This window comes from Chrysoperla carnea, chromosome 1, assembly GCF_905475395.1.
Source record: "Chrysoperla carnea chromosome 1, inChrCarn1.1, whole genome shotgun sequence".
Classification (NCBI taxonomy): domain Eukaryota; kingdom Metazoa; phylum Arthropoda; class Insecta; order Neuroptera; family Chrysopidae; genus Chrysoperla; species Chrysoperla carnea.
This window is the reverse complement of record NC_058337.1, coordinates 37,270,717-37,290,615: the sequence shown is the minus strand read 5'-3', so window position 1 is coordinate 37,290,615 and position 19,899 is coordinate 37,270,717. Positions and strand designations below refer to the sequence as shown.

Here is a 19,899-nt window from a genome sequence, read left to right as displayed (position 1 = left end):
ATTTTACTTCTGTTATGTAATTTAGAAACTTAATCGTTACAAAATATATAAAGAATTTTCAAACAATCCATCTGAACCATATAGAATTACGTCAACGTAAAATTTAAAATTAAACTTCAGGATTATAATGGAAGAGCCAGGCCAAAAAAATTCGTTGCATTTACTAAAGCTGATCATTTCAGGATTGGTTATAGTAGTTGTGTAGACACACACATACTGCGATCAGTCGAACAAACAACTGAACAGGGGTAAGAAAATATAAGCTATCGAAACGGTTATGTTTTACGTGGTACTTGTTACGTGGTATGAATTTACTAAAGCTAAAAATTGCTATACAGATTGCACATAAATAACAGTTTTGATTGCCAGTCAGTTAAGTGGTAGAACAGAGCTGGTCAGTCAGCACTTATACATGTCAATTATGATTGCCGAGGTATTTAAATGAATTTATTAAAGCTGAAAAATGTCGTTGTAACTGCTACCTATATGCAGATTGTATATTGCATATAGGTAGCAGTTATGGCAGTCAGTCAGCTAAATGTTAGACCAGTGCTTGCCAGTCAGCAACTATAAATAAATAAGATTCATTTAGGATTTCCATGGTATTCAAATGAATTTAGTTAGCTGAAAATTGTTATACATCTTATATAATAGGTTGGCTGATAAGTCCCCGGTCTGACACATAGATGGCGTCGCTAGTATTAAATGCATATTATTTTTATATAGTACCAACCTTCAAATGATTCGTGTCAAAATTTGACGTCTGTAAGTCAATTAGTTTGTGAGATAGAGCGTCTTTTGTGAAGCAACTTTTGTTATTGTGAAAAAAATGGAAAAAAAGGAATTTCGTGTTTTGATAAAATACTGTTTTCTGAAGGGAAAAAATACAGTGGAAGCAAAAACTTGGCTTGATAATGAGTTTCCGGACTCTGTATTTTTTCCCTTCAGAAAACAGTATTTTATCAAAACACGAAATTCCATTTTTTCCATTTTTTTCACAATAACAAAAGTTGCTTCACAAAAGACGCTCTATCTCACAAACTAATTGACTTACAGACGTCAAATTTTGACACGAATCATTTGAAGGTTGGTACTATATAAAAATAATATGCATTTAATACTAGCGACGCCATCTATGTGCCAGACCGGGGACTTATCAGCCAACCTATTATATAAGATGTATAACAATTTTCAGCTAAATAAATTCATTTGAATACCATGGAAATCCTAAATGAATCTTATTTATTTATTGTACATAAATAAGCGCTGACTGATCAGCTCTGTTCTAACTTTTAACTGACTGACTGTCGTAACTGTTAAATATATGCAATATACAATCTGTATATCCTTTAATAAATTCAAAATGCAATATACAAGCTGTATAACAATTTCCAGCTTTAGTAAATTCATTTAAATACCACGGAAATCATAATTGAATTTCATTTATTTATGGTACATACATGAGGACTGACTGACCAGCTCTGTTCTACCACCTAACTGACTGACAGTCATAACTGTTATTTATACTGTTTAACAATTTTCAGCTTTAGTAAATTCATTTAAGTACCACGTAAAACATAACCTTTTCGAAAGCTTATATCTGACCCCTGTTCTATCGTTCGTTTGAACGTTAGAACGTTAGTTATAATTTCTAAATGAATCAGCCTGTATAAATTAATATTGTGTATACACATAGTCGATAGTAATAATTATCTGATGAAGAAGCAATTAGTGGGTTCTAACCTTTAATAATAATTATTATAAACATGGTGGATAACAAAAGTAGTACAACTAGGTATAACTAGTAGAAATTATGTACTAACAAATTACATGCATATTACAGCCTCTATCTACGTCTATCTTTGTTTCTCTACCTTTATTGCTCCTAGTTAATAGCTGTTACGTTGTTTTATTTGTGGTAAAATCTTGGTGAGACGTAATTGTATCCATATACTGATGGTACACATTCATTGGATAGTACCATAATATCCAGGAATGTAATGTACAATTATAAACTGTAAATATTTTTCAATAACAGAATTTATTACCCGTCTATAAATAATTTTCAAATACAGGTTTTATTACCCGACTATAAATAATTTTCAAATACAGGTTTTCTTACCCGACTATGTTTATAATTATAACCCCAGTGAAGGAGTAGACTTGTTACGCGTATCTTGTATGTATGTATATGTATGTATGTATGTATGTATGTATGTATGTATGTATGTATGTATGTATGTATGTATGTCTGTATGTATGTTCTTTTTTTTTTTTCAAGAGAGGAAATGCGTTTACGCATTCTACAAGCTTAGATGTTTCGCTTGGATATGTCGCACTCGAACATTGACTGATTACTTGTCGATGCTAATACCGACTAAAACCTTCCCTTTTCTCTAGCCTCTGATCTCCACGGAAACCGCCGTTTAGTATTACTTCGCAGAGAGAGGAATTAGCTGTCGCTCTTCCTTCTTGTGGCTAAGGTGTTATTTTACCTCCTTTCTAGTTCCTGTCTTTCGCTCTCCTTCTTTCAATGGAACGCAGCTCTGTAAGGACTTCTGTGGCAAGAGTGCTTGTGGCGTTCCAGGCAGCTATTGAAGACAGCATTGCTTCTACTATCGTCTCTGGTTGGATTCTCTCTGTATGTATGTATGTATGTAATGTATGTAAATTTCTTTATTACCTCGTATCGTCCAAACAGCTCAATGGATTTCAACATTTATGCTATCGTTTTATATTCCATATAAAAACCCAAGTCTCGTTAAGCAGGTATTTGAAGAAAAAAACAAAATAGCGGATTTTTGTCGTGAAATAGTAATACGTTAATAAAAAAAAACCAAACCTGTAGGATATCAAAATAACCGAAATTTAAAAGGGAATTACAGAAATATATAAATTATATGTTTATATTTATTTAGGAATGATAAAGTGGCTTAAAATTTTTAATATAGAATAATAAGAGGGTTGTTTTAGTGCTGAAGCACTAAAAAATCTAAAATAAAATAAATAATTAAAACAAGTGAAAACAAACAATTGACTGAGTTAATTGTTGAAATACCATGTATAGACAGAGTTGAATTCTCTTTCACATTTACCTATACATGTCACACATATATAACTGATAATCCCATATACTGTAAAATTTGCATCTAATGTGTGCCCTCATGAGTAAACAGTGATGTTTACAAAAAAATGTTTCAAATAAAAGTTGTTTATTATTTAATGAGAAATATTTTTTACATTTATCTTTTGTTCTATCTCTAACGGATTACAAGACCCAATTGACCTATGTTGCTCATGTACGAACTCGACCTCACTTTTTACTTCTTGAGTGCGCTGTAAAAATTTCAGCTTGATATCTTTTTTCGTTTTTGAGTTATCATTGAGTTGGCAGACGGACGGACGGACGGACAACCGAAAATGGACTAGTTAGATGATTCTATGAACACCTATACCAAAATTTTTCATCTAACATCAATATTTTTAAGCGTTACAAACTTGGGACTAAACTTAAAATACTATGTATATTTCATATATACATGGTATATAAACATTAAAAATCTGTGTTAAATAAAAACTGAAAAGAAAGAAACAAGTTTAGTAGTTTACATAGCGAGCTTAACAGTCGGGGTCCATTATTGGGAAGATTTGAGCCGGTCTAGATTATAATGGTTATAGTCACTATGTAAACTACTGGACTTGTTTTTTTCTTTTCGGATTTTATTTAACAGTCGGGTTTTTGATTTCCTTAATTTTTTGTTTATAATTTAATAATTAAGTTTGATCTATTTAGCCATTATGTCCTGGAAACTGTACGGAAAAATCCGTGCAAGATTACTTTGTTGAACTTTTGATGCTAGTCATAAATACCTTCCTATCTGTCTTTTGTACCAAGAAACAATATCGTAACCCCGATGAAGGTGGAAAAGAAGCTCACAAAATTGAAATACATATGAGGAAAATGTTTTGGAAAATATGAGCATATGTGCAACTTAAGTACATTTTCTTTTACGTATGCGATAAAATAATTGTATGCTAAATGCAGTTTGTAACTTAAATTTATTAATTCTTAAAAGTGAATTTAACAGGTTAATGAATTTTAATTTTGTACACATCTACTTAATGTGTATAAACACTCATTTCAGTACAATGTAAATTAATTTTATGTTTAAATTAAAATCATGATTTTTATTACACATTTTCCATAAAAAGTAATTTTAAGCTAAAGTTTCAGGTATAATAGGTACGTCGAAGACAGAAATGTTACCTAGAGACATTGCATGCTATTTAGAATTAAATACTTCTCCCTTTGGTAACCAAAACTCACGGTAAGGAATGATTAGCGTTTGCTACAACGCTGGTATGGTATAGAGACAAATACTGTGGTGCCTATTTAAGCATAAATAATATTACAGTAAAGGGCCACCCACCAGAAGTATTATGGAAATTGCCACTGGTAAGAGCCTGACGCCCATATTGCATTGACTCGTCCGCTATAACTATTGCTAATGTCACCGTTCACACCGATACTGACATAGTGATATCCACAAAAAAATTTTTACCGTGTAAGACAAATCAATTATGAAAAGAAAAAAATGAATGAAGGACGAAATGGAGAACGAAAAAGAGCAAAGGAAAAAATGGTCTGATTCAATTTATCCAAAACTCTACAGAAAACATTTTTGAAACATCTCTAGAGTTTTTCAAATAAATTTTTTTAAATGAATATTCACAATTGAATAATCATTCTACTTCTTGTATGACCTTAAATAAGAATAAAGCATCAATAGTGCTTCGAAGATTGTAAAATAATCGAATTGAAAGCAATAATTATAAAAAAATTTATTTTGCATTGTCATGTATTTCTTAGATGCAGGTACGGATGGCGGATGGCCGTGTAATTCAACCTATAGCGTAATGTGATTGTGAATTATTGAAAAGTATTATAATGAAAATATTTTGTTGATTTTCCCATGGTTATTGAAAAACTAGGAAAGAAATTTTTTCAATTTATATTGAAGCTATTTAATCGAGAGAATGTTTATGTAGCCCTAAAGAAATATTTCTGATTATACGAATGATTTTCAATTCAAATTTTCTCTAACTAAAACATTTATGAACATGGTTAAGTATACGAAGATTTGCCGGTAGTGAAATGAAAAATATAATATTTATGCACGTAAAAATTGAATTAGAAATATTTCATGAAATATAAAATGATGAAAGATATAACAATAATTCGATACAGTAGCATATATAGTAATGCGATTAATAGTTTTTTGCTTAGGGTCTAATTAAATTTAATTTTCAAACAAAATATTAAAAGCATTTATTTTCGTTTATATGTTGTGTTTGATCTAAAACTTATTATTGAAAATTAAGTGGGGTTTTCGATGAGATTGAAACTCGTAGGACAAGTCAGTAATAACAATATATTTGCCAAAAAATAGAAAAATGATGGGAACGTAGAAATATTAAATTGATTTTATTATATATTTTATTTAAGATAGAAGTGCTTTGATGGAAGTAAGTAAGTCTGCATTAAAGTCTTTTGCTACCATAACGTCGCTACCTAGCGTTTTGGTTAGATATCTAATCAAAAATGTAAAAATGCTACTCTACTCTGAATAATTTTAAGCCTCTCAGTCTAATTAAAAACTTTATAGTTTACATCAAATTAAAATATGTAGCATAGTAACGAATTTGATAAATTTATAATTAGTGGAAGTGTTATATATATCATAGGACAAAATCATCAGTACTCTTAATTTCTAGACATTGCGTTCATTGCTCAAACGAATACGGTTTTTTAAACAAAATAAATTAAAAATACAATTCCTACTATAAATAGCAATATGGTATAAGTTTCTGTTACCAAACATAGCGTTATTCAGGGCATAATGTCAAACGGGCCGGCACTTTACACTTTACAAAACGTATTTAAAGGAAATCATTAATTTTGCATCTGTTCGCAGATTTTAAGCTATTATCACTCAACTGAGACTCATCCATAATGACGAAATTTATATTCGTTAATTATTTGCAGCAGAAAATTTTTTGATATTTGCTATAGTTTATAATTAACCCGTCAGTACTCACGCTATGAGCACTTTGCTCATGCTTGGTTTAAAACATAAATAACTTTTATTTTTCAAATTGTATACGTGGTTGAAACTTTTTCCATCTTGATACAATTTTACCTTTTTTCGAATTATGAATTTTTCATATTTTTTTACCTGCCTACAGTTTTTAAAAATATATTTTAAATATGTGAGTTTACATCAAAGTTCCATTTACAAACTCCAAAATAATTTAAATAAAATAAAGTTCCAAATCTAAACTTCTAAAATCCAAATATTTATACATATTTTCTATTTATATTTTTAACCGATTTCAAATAAAAAAAAGAGGTTCTCAATTCGACTGTATTTTTTTTTTTTTATGTTTGTTACCTCAGAACTTTTGACTGGGTGAACCGATTTTGATGATTCTTTATCTATTTGAAAGCTGGTGCTTCCCGTGTGGTCCCATTTCAATTTGGTTGACCATGGTATCTATTTTAAAAATAGATACCATGGCCATATAAGTCTTAAATTTGCATTAAGTATGTGGTTTTGCCTTTTTTTTTTGGTCAAAGTCTTTGCTGAATTCGAAATTAAAATTTTAAGTTACACTAGGATTAAAAAATCTTGTCTTATATATTTCCGGAATTCTGTTCAGCTCCTTAAATTTGTGCCAGAACTAGACATAATGACGAATCTTTATTACTACCAAGATAATATTATTTAATATATTTTGTTAATTATATATTATGTAACGCGTATATAAAATATATATTTATATAAAACATCATATGAATAAATATATACTTACCTTCGGTGCAAAATGTACAATATATTACACAAAAATAGCAATCAATATTCAATTTAAATTAATTCACCTACATAGCCAAAACCTGTCAGCAAAACATCCCTAAAAATAATGTATTGTTCAAAAATTAAATTCGTGTATATACACGTTAATATTTTCTCTCGTTATAAATATCTGACTTGTTGCTATATGTATGTTTGTATGTATGTACGTATTATATACCTGTTTATCGATAAATTTTCCATTAAAAATTTTTCACTGTATGTACAAGTACATTATAAAGGGCGATCCAATCATGTAAATTAAAATGCTGCGTAATACTTTCGCTTGTTTAAAACGTCCAAAATATGCAACACTGAACACAATAAAATTAACATCAGCCAAGCTATAGCCGAAATATCCAACCAAAACTTGTGAAAAGTCGTAGAAAATTAACGAATAAATAGCTGCAGAAGGTTCAGAGGCGGTCATTTGTTTGACATCATTTTTTTTATGAATCTCTTTATATTATATATGTGAAAGTAAGGTTGTTGTTTTGTTTGTTTGGTTGTTACGCTTTCACGAAAAAACTACCGAATGGATCTCAATGAAACTTTACAATAATATAACTCATATATCAGAATAACACATGAGCAATTCATAAAGATACATTAAGAAGAACAATCCTCTACCGAGAATCATTTGTTTGTGAGGCGCGGTCTTATCGGTGATAAATTTAGTTTAAGAATGTATTGAATTAAAGTGCTTAGGTATATGCGGTGATGATCAAATATAATAATCGGAGAACAATAATAAAATTTTAATTTATTGAAGCTTTTATTACGAAAATTTCTTTCAACTTAAATCCTACAACTTTAAGATTTTGACCTATTTTTATTAAAAGCCACTGCCATAAATATACGTAAAATATTTGCTTAAAATATACTTTTAATGTTTGTTATGTTAAAAATTTACCAAGAAAAAAAAACTCAAGAAAATATTATTTAAAAAGAAAATTCAAAAAGAGACAAGGTTTAAAATACTGTAATATAAAAAATAAACCTCATAACAAAAAGAATTTATGAAAAATCATTGACAGTGTTTACACCACTCTTGAAACTTATTGTATATATTATGTTCTTGCTAAATTTGTTTTTATAGGACTATATTTCCTTAGTGGAAAGATTATTTACTAAACAAGTCAATTTATTGTAAAAATATAGGTATAACCGAATATTTAAAGGTGATTCAATTTATATCATATATGAAATATATAATATCACACATTTAACGAGTTTTGTTTTCCCAAAATACTAACTTCAATACTCGACCAGAGGTAGAGCATGGAACGAAATTTTAGGTACTTGCATGAAAATATTGACATTGAAAATAACAGAATGCTATTAATTTAAGTTGTTATTATACTCTATATGATATACCGGATAATTCTCTCATTTGTTCAAAGCCGAGTGAAAATCGTTTTAACTTAAAATAATAGGGTATTCTACTATTTTTGAAAAAGTACTTCAAATGTTGCTTTTGCTAATAAAAAGCCACCAAAAATTTATTTCTGAAAAATACACACGCTTTCTTGCCAAAAACTTAAATTAAATTTTAAACCTTTTTTAAACTGTCAAAAATGTGGGCATCCAATTTGATGACGTAATATCGGTTTCATTACACGAAATAACACAAATAAGTTTGACAGATATTCATAGACATCTGATTATAATAAATATACGTACTTATTATCTATGGATAAATTATACCCAGCTGTCTACACTGAACTAACTGAAGGTATATGGCTCATACCGATATGACATCACAGCAGGGCTTGCCGGCGTTTTAGGTCACGTGATATACAATTTAAAAATTACGATTCTTAATTTTAATATTTTTAAAGAAAAATGTGCTTTTATGACTCGAAATCAGAATATTTAAGTATATTTTTACATAAATTTTAACTTTTTTCAAACTTCATAATTTATTTTTGACTAACGATAATACCCTATTGCTAACAAGTATTCTTTGTTCAATTTTATTTCCAGATTTCTACTAATAACACTAAAGTAAAATTTACTAATGAAAACTTTTTTGTTTCAGATTTTGTTGAACAACAAAGATCGCGTTAAACCTAAATCAAAGCACGTGTGGTGAAATCTTTGACAAGCCGTAATATAATTTCACAATGTTTGAATATAAAAAAGATTTTTTAATATCAGTAATAGAGACACCAGGATGAATTTTAATTTTTATTAAAACTAATACTAATAAAAAACAGTAGACTTAGTGTAAAAACTTTGACAATTTTCTAAATAACAAATCAAAAGACAATCATTAAGAGTGTTTATTGGAGTGCTCTAAATATTAGTGTGAATTCGTTCTAAAGTACAATTTATTAAAAATAACATGGCATCAGCACCTATGTTACGTTCGTTAAGCAGTGAATCACAACGACCACAATGGAAACATCGGTTTAGTTTACGTGGAAGTCGACGAAAAAATGGGGTAAGATCATTCATATTAGTATAATAATAATAAATTAGATATATCTGTAAATCTCAAACAAAAGTTTAATCCTTATTCCCTTTGTTGCGATCAGGTGGTTCTCTTATAAAGGAATTTAACCTGACAAAAATTAATTATGAAACAACTCACAATATTAATATAACGTAAATTTAAACTTCTGGGCCGAGATCGTTACAAAATTTTACAATTTTCATTATCGTATATCTATGTGTTGAGAAACCTAATTTGAATATACATATAGAGGTGTGACCTTTAGTTTTTTGTAAAATCTCGACTCAAATTTCATTTGATAACTGCAGGATTACATTATTTGAAATTTGACATTTTTTGATCATGTTAAATTTCTAATACTGAATTTTTAAACTACTATTCAAACTGGAAGCGTGCATTTTTGAATATAAGTTTTGACATAGATTTGAAGAATACATAGTTAAATATTGATTTGTTATCATAGATTTGTTATTGAAAATATCTCGGTTTCTATTGTAAATACGTCAAAAGTGATTAGAATTGATTTTATAGAAAATTTTGATATCTACATTTTTATTTTACAATGTATATGAAATATATCAAGATATACTAAGTTTAGTCCCAAGTTTGTAACGCTTAAAAATGTTAATGCAACGAACAAATTTTGGTATAGGTATCATAAAAACACCTAATTAGTTCATTTTCGGTTGTCTGTCCGTCTGTCCGTCTGTCTGTCAACGCGATAGCTCAAGAACGAAAAAAGATATCAAGCTGAAATTTTATATCGTACTCAGGACATAAAGAGTGAGGTCGAGTTCGTAAATGAGCAACATTGGTCAATTGGTTCGTAGGACCCATCTTGTAGGCCTTTACAAGGGAATATAATGAAATATATGACTTTTATCATCTTTAGCACTCACTAATTGTACCTATACTACAAGTCAAATCAAAATTTTTTATTAAATTATTGTAGCAGTATATTGGAAATTTATATAAAATTCAATAAAACTTATAAATTTCATAACTTCATTCAGAGTAAATTTATTCGTTAATAAAAAATTGTCTTTATAATATACAAATTTATGTTGACTTACTGCGATATATTCGCTAAAAGAGAAATTCGTATTATAATTAATACTTAATAAGATTAATGATTACTTTTTCAACATAATCGCATAAATAGAGTTCTATCAAACCAAAGTGGCACTGAACAAGAGAGATTATAGATATGAGTGCACATACATATACATCATACACTCTCTCTTGCTCGGCGTCACTTTGCTTTGATAGAACTCTAGTATATTACGATCCTAGGCCAGGAAGTTGAATTTTTTGATTTAGAGTTGGGAAAGTTAGATAAGGCTTCGGATTCACTTCGGCCTGTATCTCACATACGTCAGGACAATAAACATTTTGACAATGTGTTGTATAATTTATTTTTTATTCCCTATCCGCAAATTTTGCTGCATTTTACTCCAGTAAGAGTGACTTTTGTGGCATATTATAGTGATGCTATACTACTGAATCACAAAAGTTGCTCTTATTGAAGTCAAATGAGATCAGGAAAGATAAGACATTTTGTGTTAGTCAAAATCAATCATTTGATCAAGGAAATCAAATTTTTACTAATTAATCAAATGATAAAACTGCAGACTGTTCCCTCGCTAACAGAAAGTACTAAAAATTTCGTCGAAATTAGTAACTTTAGATTCCTTAATTAAATATTAATTATGTAAAAGGATTGAATATGTACAACGATTATTTAACACGGTGATAAAATTAATTAATTATTTTTTTATTTCATTATGAAACAATAATTAATAAAATAATAATTACATAATAAGTAAAAAAAAAGCTTCGTTACGTTTGCCCCGCCCTATTAAAACCAACAACACTACAACACTAACACTATTAAAACCAAGATATAATTTTATACAAACACTCTTCAAACCAAGGTTGGTAAGGCATAGGTATAGGTCACGAACCTCTTTAGAAAATAATTTACTATTTACTTAGTAAAATTAGTTTAAAGTTTCCTCTCATTGTGTGTTGTGTTATCATAACATCATTAATCATATATAAAAGTACCCGGAATGTTTTCTGTCCGTTGTTCTTTCTTATCATAAATTCTATAAGGTCTAAAGAGTAAAAATCTTCTATAAATTATATTTTAACCGTGAAAGTGTATGAGGATGTATTAATGTAAATATGGCTGTTTGTTATGCTTTCACGTAAAAACTACTAGACGGAGGTTGTGAAATTACACAGCATTATAGCTAATACAACATAATAGGACTTGGACTGTAATTTATCTCCTTACCGATGATGGTGACCGAAGACATAACAATAAATGTTGTTACAATATGTAATAGTTTCTAAGGTTATTGGAAAGCGCACCCAGCATGTTTTATACAGCCACATTTATTAAAATGCGATATGATTAATTTTTTATGGCACACAAAGACAAAAGAGCGCAGATTAATTAATCATTGATTCACTCAGTCAATGACAGTGATTAATGAATCATTGATTCACTGAGTGAAATATTGTTTCTCTGACTCAGTCAACAATACCCTTATTGACTTTAGTGAATCAATGATTCATTAATGTGTATCTCACGACGTATACTTGACTAACATATCTATAGCATACTATTTTATTTGACCCCCTTAATAAAGTCAAATCGGTTTGGTATAAAATCAGGATCAATAGACCTAATGATCGAATCGGTCAACGAATTTTCAACCTTCTATTTATTATTATTTTGGAGAAAATGGAAGCTTACTAGTCTAAGTTGTACCCTAACGAGTAAACAATGATGTTTACGAAAAAATGTTTCAAAGTGTTTTTTTATAACGAAATTTTTTTGTTATAAAACTTTTGTTTTATCTGTTACAATTAATAATTTGGGCCATGCGGACCCAAGATCAAATTGACCTGTTAGGTTAGGTTAGGTTATATTGGCTGTCCACGAAGGACACGCTAAGACTATAGAGCCCATTGTGATACCATATATGTGTTTTAACACCTTTCTGCTGATAATTTCATTTATCAGCTCCTCAATTTCAGAGGCTGAGTGCACCTCCTTCATGCATATACCATGCACTACACCATCCCATTACAGATATTAATTAAATTAATTTTGTTGTGACGGCGGAAACCGAACTCGCTACCCGCTGACCTGTTGAATGGACCTGTTACTCGTTTGTGAACTGCAACCACTTTTTAAGTCCTGAGTATGTTTTAAATATTTCTGCTCGATATATCTTTTCGTTTTAGAGATATCGGGCTGACGGACGGACAAACGAAAATGTGCTAATTCGGTGATTTTATGAACACTTATTCCAAAGTTTTGTCCCCTTCATCAATATTTCTAAGCTTTACAAACTTGAAACTAAAATTAGGGCTTATAGGTCGTTTAACATTTATACAGTAAAATGTAGAAGCGCGCTTTCACTTAATCGAATAATTATCAACAACAAAGTTACGAGAAAATTGTAAAAAAGGCCTATGTATGTGCGTATTTTGATACACGTATATATTTTATTTTATTATATTTGTAGCATTTTAATGATCTAGGTCCTTGAAATTAATTCAACCGCATCTATATCACATCTCTAAAACAAAATGTAATTTTGGCTTCACAGGACGCCTTAATATGTTTTATTGGAAACTCGCGAATATCGAATTTCATTGAAAGCCCTTAATCGAGTGGAAACAATACCATAAATGTTTTCAATGGGTTTTCCAGCTCGTTTATTTATATTATTTATGGAAAATAATAATCTTCATTAATGATTTGTTCTGTACATAAATATGTACAAAATATTACTTCTACAAAATGTTATTATTATTATTTAATGTGACATAACCCTTTAAAAAGAAGAATATTATATAACAACCTATCTTTTGAGGTGTATTAATATTTAGGTTATTCGTATACATAACCTGATTCCACATATATTACATACACAGAAAAAGGCGTCCCTAAGATCAAATTGTCCGGGGGGGGGGGGGGGGTGCACCCATAGAAGGAAAAATAGATAGTTAATTGATAAAAAAGTTGTAGTTAAATAAACACGTTATAAATTTTGAGTGTTCTTTTATGGATGTCAAACAAAAAAAGTATAACAACAAAAATACAAGACAAATAGTCATTTTGTGAAATTATAATGAAAATAACAATAAAAAATTTAAAAAAAATCTAGTAATAAAAAACAAAAACATCATTCAACATTGTAACAAATCTTATAAAAAACAGGTTTTTCTTTAAAAAAACAGTATTTTATTAAAATTATAATATTAATAAGAAGAATAAAAATATAGCTATTATTATTTGCTATTTTTAAATTATAACAATAATAATAATAAAAAATCTGCCCATCTTAATGTAAATCAATTCTTCTAATATGCATGGAAGAGTTTTAATTAAATCGTATTTTAAAAATAGACCAGCATGCTTGTAAACTGACGGTTTTTTGATAGTATTTTGAGAGTTCCTAAAGTTAGTAATTGCAAAGGCTCTATATATTTTGTTTTCATTTAATTCGTAGAAACAGCATGCTTCATTTGAATGTGTATGCTATTTCATTTTGTGGTGTATTAACATTAAGTTATTTCCATTTTTTTATTACGTGTAGAAGTTCATAATAGTAAAGAAGTAAATTAATTATCTCCATTGTTTTCAAAAAATTTGAAAGTTATTGGAGGAGTACGAGCCCCCCTTCGTTAGGACGCCTATGATTCGTATACATAACCTGATTCGACATATATTACCTACATAGAAGCATAAGGTTTGATTATGCCATAGTAAATATTACCTACCACATAAGTTTTATACAAAGGATTATTAATCAAGAAGAAGGCACCATGTTTATCTTCTACACAATACAATATTAATTAACATAATAATATACGCAAATTTTACATTCAAACTTTCCATAATGGTGTTATTAGTAACGTAAAATAATTACTGTTGCATTTAATTTAAGGAATATGAATGTTTAATTAATTTTTATTTCCTTCGACTTCAGAGACCAGGCCTAGTATTTAACACTTCATTCGGTGAAATTTAACATGAAGATTTGAAATCTTGTTTAATTTCTAAAGTGTTGGAAGACAAACAACTCGTTTTTTCCAACACCTTACCAAAAAATTTGCAGTTTTTATTCTATAATTTCCATATTTGAATACCACCTTCAATCAATATTCGCCAATTCGTTTGCCGTGAAAATAACTCCGCACAATTAGATAGATTGTAAATTTGAGATTTGTTATCAAGGTCGTGTAAAGAAGATCCGAAAAATCACCCCGTACGATTAGTAAAGAAAATGGCTTTCCGGAAAATTTTCTCAAACTGCCCCCAAAATGTTCTAAAAACAACACAACATAATACAACTATACACAAACACACACACCACATACGGTAGTCATATGCTATAACTGTAATATATGTGTAGCTTTAACCACCCGTCAGAGCTTTTAACCAGGATGATTTGAAGAGCTTTTTGGTGGCGGTTTGAAAAAGTTGTACAGAAAGCCATTTTCTTTACTAATCGAGCGGGATTCTTTTCTAGATTCCCTTCACACGCTCTTGATAATAACAATGAAATTTCCAGCATTTCAAGTGTACAAGCTATTCCGCATGAGCGTTATGGAAAATAATTTTTTTGTCGTTTTCTGAAAGAATGGTTATTGATCATTTAGAACTAATTTTTACAATTATTAATGATCAAAAATCATAATAAAAATAAAAATAAAAAAAGTTTCCGCGGACAAAAATTCCTAAAAACGAACTCATATGGGATGTAATCTTCGCCTGAGAAAAAACGTCACTAGGAGACTTTAAATATCATACAAAAATTTAAACAGTCAATATTTTCGTTTGAACATAATTTTTCCCAATCCTCCAAGTTTCGAATTTGTACGATCTTTTTTACAATCGTTTGCACAACGTTATACATGTGCTTACACAGCCAATATTTTCGTTTTAAGCATCAATTTTACAAAACTGTAGAAAAATATAATTTTTTCCTACCCCTAAATTTCAGATTTTTTAGACTTTTGTAGTGTCAATCGTTTTACAACGTAGGCGTGTTTGCACAATAATTATTTTTGTTCGCACAAGCACCAATTTTTAACAACTTTTTATATTCTTTAAGATTTGTCTCATAGGCCAAACAAATCTGTGGCATCTTTTTATCCAAATGTCAAGGAGTGTTTACCATGTTTTTCGCGCGTATCTTGTATGAATGTATGTATACAACATTTAAGGTATCATTATATTTTTCTCAAAAGCCAAGTGCTCTTATATAGGTGTTTGATAAAACAAAACAATATGACGTATTTTGGGAGCGAAATAAAAATACTTTATTTTAAAAAAATTATCAAAATCAATCGAGTAAGATATCAAAATAAAGGAAATTAAAAGGGGATTGCAAAAATATATATAAGTTATATATTTAAGTTTAATTAGGAATAATAAATTAATTACTTAAAAATTTTTAATATAGTATAATAAGACGTTTTTTTAGTGCTGGGACACTAAAAAGTCTAAAATAAAATAGATAATTAAAAAAATTAAAAACCCGAAGCCTAGTTGTTTCATTCCGATTTTAACAGTGGGGGGCCCATTCAAATCTATTGGGACTGTTAAAGTCGCTATGTAAACTACTAGGCTTGTTTCTGTCTCTTCAGATTTTATTAAACGCAGTTGGGTTTCTAATTTTTTAAATTATTTATTTTATTATAAAAAAACAATCTAAATTATATAATTTAAATAGAGCCTGGAAATGAATAATTTGTAAATCCAAATTTCGTTAATTGTAAAATGATTAAGGGAATACCAAGTGGAAGGTTGTCGTGAAATACATTTTAAATACTTATTTCTGGATTGTTATAGTTACTAAGATTTTCTACCATTGAAGTTTATGTTATATATTATATACCTTTGCAGCTAATGTATATTTTATACTTAGAGCAACGTTTTAAGCGAAACTAAACCGCTGAGATGCAAAGGCTAAAATTCAGAAAAAGCAGCAAATTCACGAAGCATAATTAAGAATATTTAAACATACATAATATAAGCTTTATGTACCTTTGCGTGTAGAAAACGCTTTTATTGATATTATATAATTTAATTTTAATCTGATTATTAAATTTAATATACCTAACAATAAGTAAATAAAAATTAAATAGGATGAATTACTAAATATGTCTACTAAATACACACAAAAAAAGCATTTATGGGCGAAATAATTTTGTGCTTGAACCACCATTGAATCTTGTATCATCCAATATTATATCGGAAAGACTAGCTTTTTAAAACTAGAAATCCATTGCTCGAGGCCTGTTTACTATCCGAGCGCATTTTTATAAAATCATATTAATTTTTTTATATAATCAAGTAAACGTTCAGTGCAAATATGTACTGCATCTTCCCTTGGATACTACAGTTTCATTCAAGTATATTTACTATTAAAAGCAGCGCAGCATATAAAAATTACATCAAATAAAACGAAATGAAATAAGTACGACCTAATTAGAGATCTTAATAATAGATAATTTTAAATGTTAGTAAACTGAAGCTCATATTTGAGAGATATGAATTAATTTTAATGTATTACGTAATTATTTAATAATGGTTAAATAATTAACTGTAACTTTATTTTATGAATTGTATTATTTCCAACTATAAGAATGTGTTTTTATACGTTGTATATGTGAAATATGTATAAAGGTATACTAATTTTAGTCCTAAGTTTGCAACGCTTAGAAATATTGATGCTAGAAACAAAATTTTGATATAGGTTTTCATAAAATTATCTAAGTAGTCCCTTTCCATTTTCCCGTCTCGATAACTCAAAAATGAAAAGAAGATGCTGAAATTTTTATAGCATGCTCCGGGCGTAAAAAATGAGTTCGATTCGTAAATAAGCAATCGGGTGGGTATCTTGTGAACCGTTAGAATTAATTTTAGTTAGAAACCAAAATTTAAAAATGCAGTTCTTCTGACGCATTAGGTACATTTTCTCACCGTCAGTTAGCCTCATGAAAGGGTCATGTTTCGGAAGAAGTTTTTTCTTTATTCGTGAATGCTTTTAATCTATTATATATCGTTTTTTTCATTCAGTGATCGGGTGAGAACCGTTGTTTTCAAGGTGGTATTTAAGGAAACGTGACGGTTGACGCGTGTCGATGACGCGAGTTTCAGGATTTTTGTTCACACATCAAAGTGTTCAACGCGTCTAAAGAAGTTTTCACTTCAAAAATTTAATGATCCTTTTATTTAGCAAATATGATATGTTCAATACTAGTTAAAAATTTACTCAGCAGAATAAAATACTTAATTTAAATTTAGTACCTAACTTAGAAATTTAATTATCCCATTTTTCGGAAACATTCTATACATATACGTATAGTTATTTTTGATTTGATTTTACATTTAAATTAACAAAGCGGAATTCGAATTAAAGAAGCGTTATTCGTAATTCGAATTACGATCCCTTTGTTTCTTTGTTGTGGACAGAAGGCTGTGTAGTGTCCAATCTATAGATATAATTTTATTATTTGATTTTGGCCACTGCTTCAAATTCTGAGTGACTATTTCAAAGGGGCCCGGGCACCTGAAGTTCATCATTGAATTATTCCTCCTAACGTGTAAACAGTTAGTGCGTCATTGACAATACACGAGTATGTCTCTGGAATGGCTCTCAGGCGAATTTCATTGAGAAGATTCGAATTTTGAACTGCCAACAACAAAGAACTAGATTTTTTATCTGGACAGTTAGTTAGCATATAATTAGCACTTAATTTTTTAACCCATTTAAGTTTGGCTAAATTCATTTTTGACCACAATTAAGAACATGTTCTGCTAAATAAGTTGGTAGGACGTGCCATATTTGTAAAGAGACAGAATAATTTTTTGGCACTTAATTACAGGCCATAAATTATTTTGTTCTGCTATATATCTTTGTAAGTATCAAACTTATAAGGAACAAGTGAAAACAAACAATTGACTGAGTTAATTGTTGAAATACCATGCATAGACAGCGTTGATTACTCTATCACATTACACATACATACATGTTACACATACGTAACTGATATCCCCATATAATACATGCCATATAATTTATGCCTAATTTGCGCCTTCACGGGTAAACAGTGATGTTTACGAAAAAAAATTTCAAACAAAAGTTGTTTATTTTTTTATAAGGAAGATTTTTTACATTTAATTTTTTGTTCTATCTCTAACGATTTACAAGATGGGTCCTACGGACCCATTGGTCAAGACCCAATTAACCTACAGTGCTCATTTATTTATCGCTTTTTACGTCCTGAGTACGCAGTAAAAATTTCAGCTTGATATCTCGTTTCGTTTTTGAGTTATCGTGTTGGCAGACAGGCGGACAGACGGACAGACAGACAGACGGACAGACAACCGAAAATGGACTAATGAGGTGATTTTATAAACAATATATTGTTCAATATATTGTTCAATATATTGTTATACCAAAATTTTGTTCATAGCATTAATATTTTTAAGCGTTACAAACTTGGGACTAAACTTAGTATACCTTGCATATTACATATATGCATGGTATAAACATAAATTTGCCTTTTATAAAAATTCCGATTTAATTAAAGTCTTTTGGACAATAGTACAATGTAAGAACCTACATTAAAAGCGATTTGTACAGTATTTGTAATTTGTACTACATGTAAACAATAAAAAATAATACGTAAACTGTAATAAACAACATTGATTCCCATAGACAGCCTGTAATGAAATTAAAAAAATAATGGGTAGGTAGTGATTTTATGATTATTGACGTTTTGAACATTTTATTACATGGTTTGATTTTTTTTTTATTTTGTGTATTCGCACTGTGATTTTACTTTAATTGAAAATTAATGATTTACTGGCGCGACATTTTACGTATATACAATAAAATATAAACCTTCGAATATTATTAAGTATAAAATCACGTGAATAAACTTATTTATTAAATATTCTTGTCTCGACGTCATAATTTATAATTTGTATAAATTTTCTAAAAAATTTGAATACATTATAATATATGATAAAGACATTATTTTCTACTTGTTTAAATGGAAGATATAAAATAGGTATACCTGTTTAATATAAATGGAAGATTAAAGATATATAAAATTTTTTCTGTTTAAGTCTCAGGTGATAATAAAATATACAAATTTTAAGTAATAAATATAAAAATAAGAATACAAATATTAGTATAATATACTAGCATTATTTTTAGCAAAGAGACACTTAGAAATAGTAGAATAATATTTTAGACCCAAATATATGGCTAAAGAATTTTAATCGGATTTTATTTACTTACAAGAGTGATAGCTAACCGCTTCGCTGGGTTTAATAGTTAAGATTGATAAAGATTGGTCTCGGTTATCCCCTTTCTATAACACCCGAAATAATGGTAAGGATTGTTTTACACAGGTAAAATATATGTATGGTTTTCTATTTTTTTAATGTATAATAGTCGTAATTATTCATTGAGTATATCAGAAAAA

The 19,899-nt window shown here is 29.0% G+C and overlaps 1 protein-coding gene and 1 long non-coding RNA gene across 2 annotated transcripts in view; both read left to right on the top strand.

Moving 5' to 3' along the window:
* LOC123291091 overlaps nucleotides 1-9,078 on the top strand; it is a 112,783-nt gene extending 103,705 nt beyond the window's left edge. Inside the window, exon 3 of the long non-coding RNA XR_006534920.1 lies at nucleotides 8,953-9,078. This is a non-coding gene — a long non-coding RNA (uncharacterized LOC123291091). The remainder of the gene's footprint in view (nucleotides 1-8,952) is intronic.
* Nucleotides 9,079-9,199: 121 nt separating this feature from the next.
* The window catches only part of LOC123304024 (adenylate cyclase type 6), a 229,251-nt gene continuing 218,551 nt past the window's right edge, over nucleotides 9,200-19,899 (top strand). The window contains 1 exon segment of the mRNA XM_044886331.1: nucleotides 9,200-9,357. Within this exon segment, the coding sequence (XP_044742266.1) occupies nucleotides 9,259-9,357 (99 nt within the window). The 5' untranslated portion in view covers nucleotides 9,200-9,258.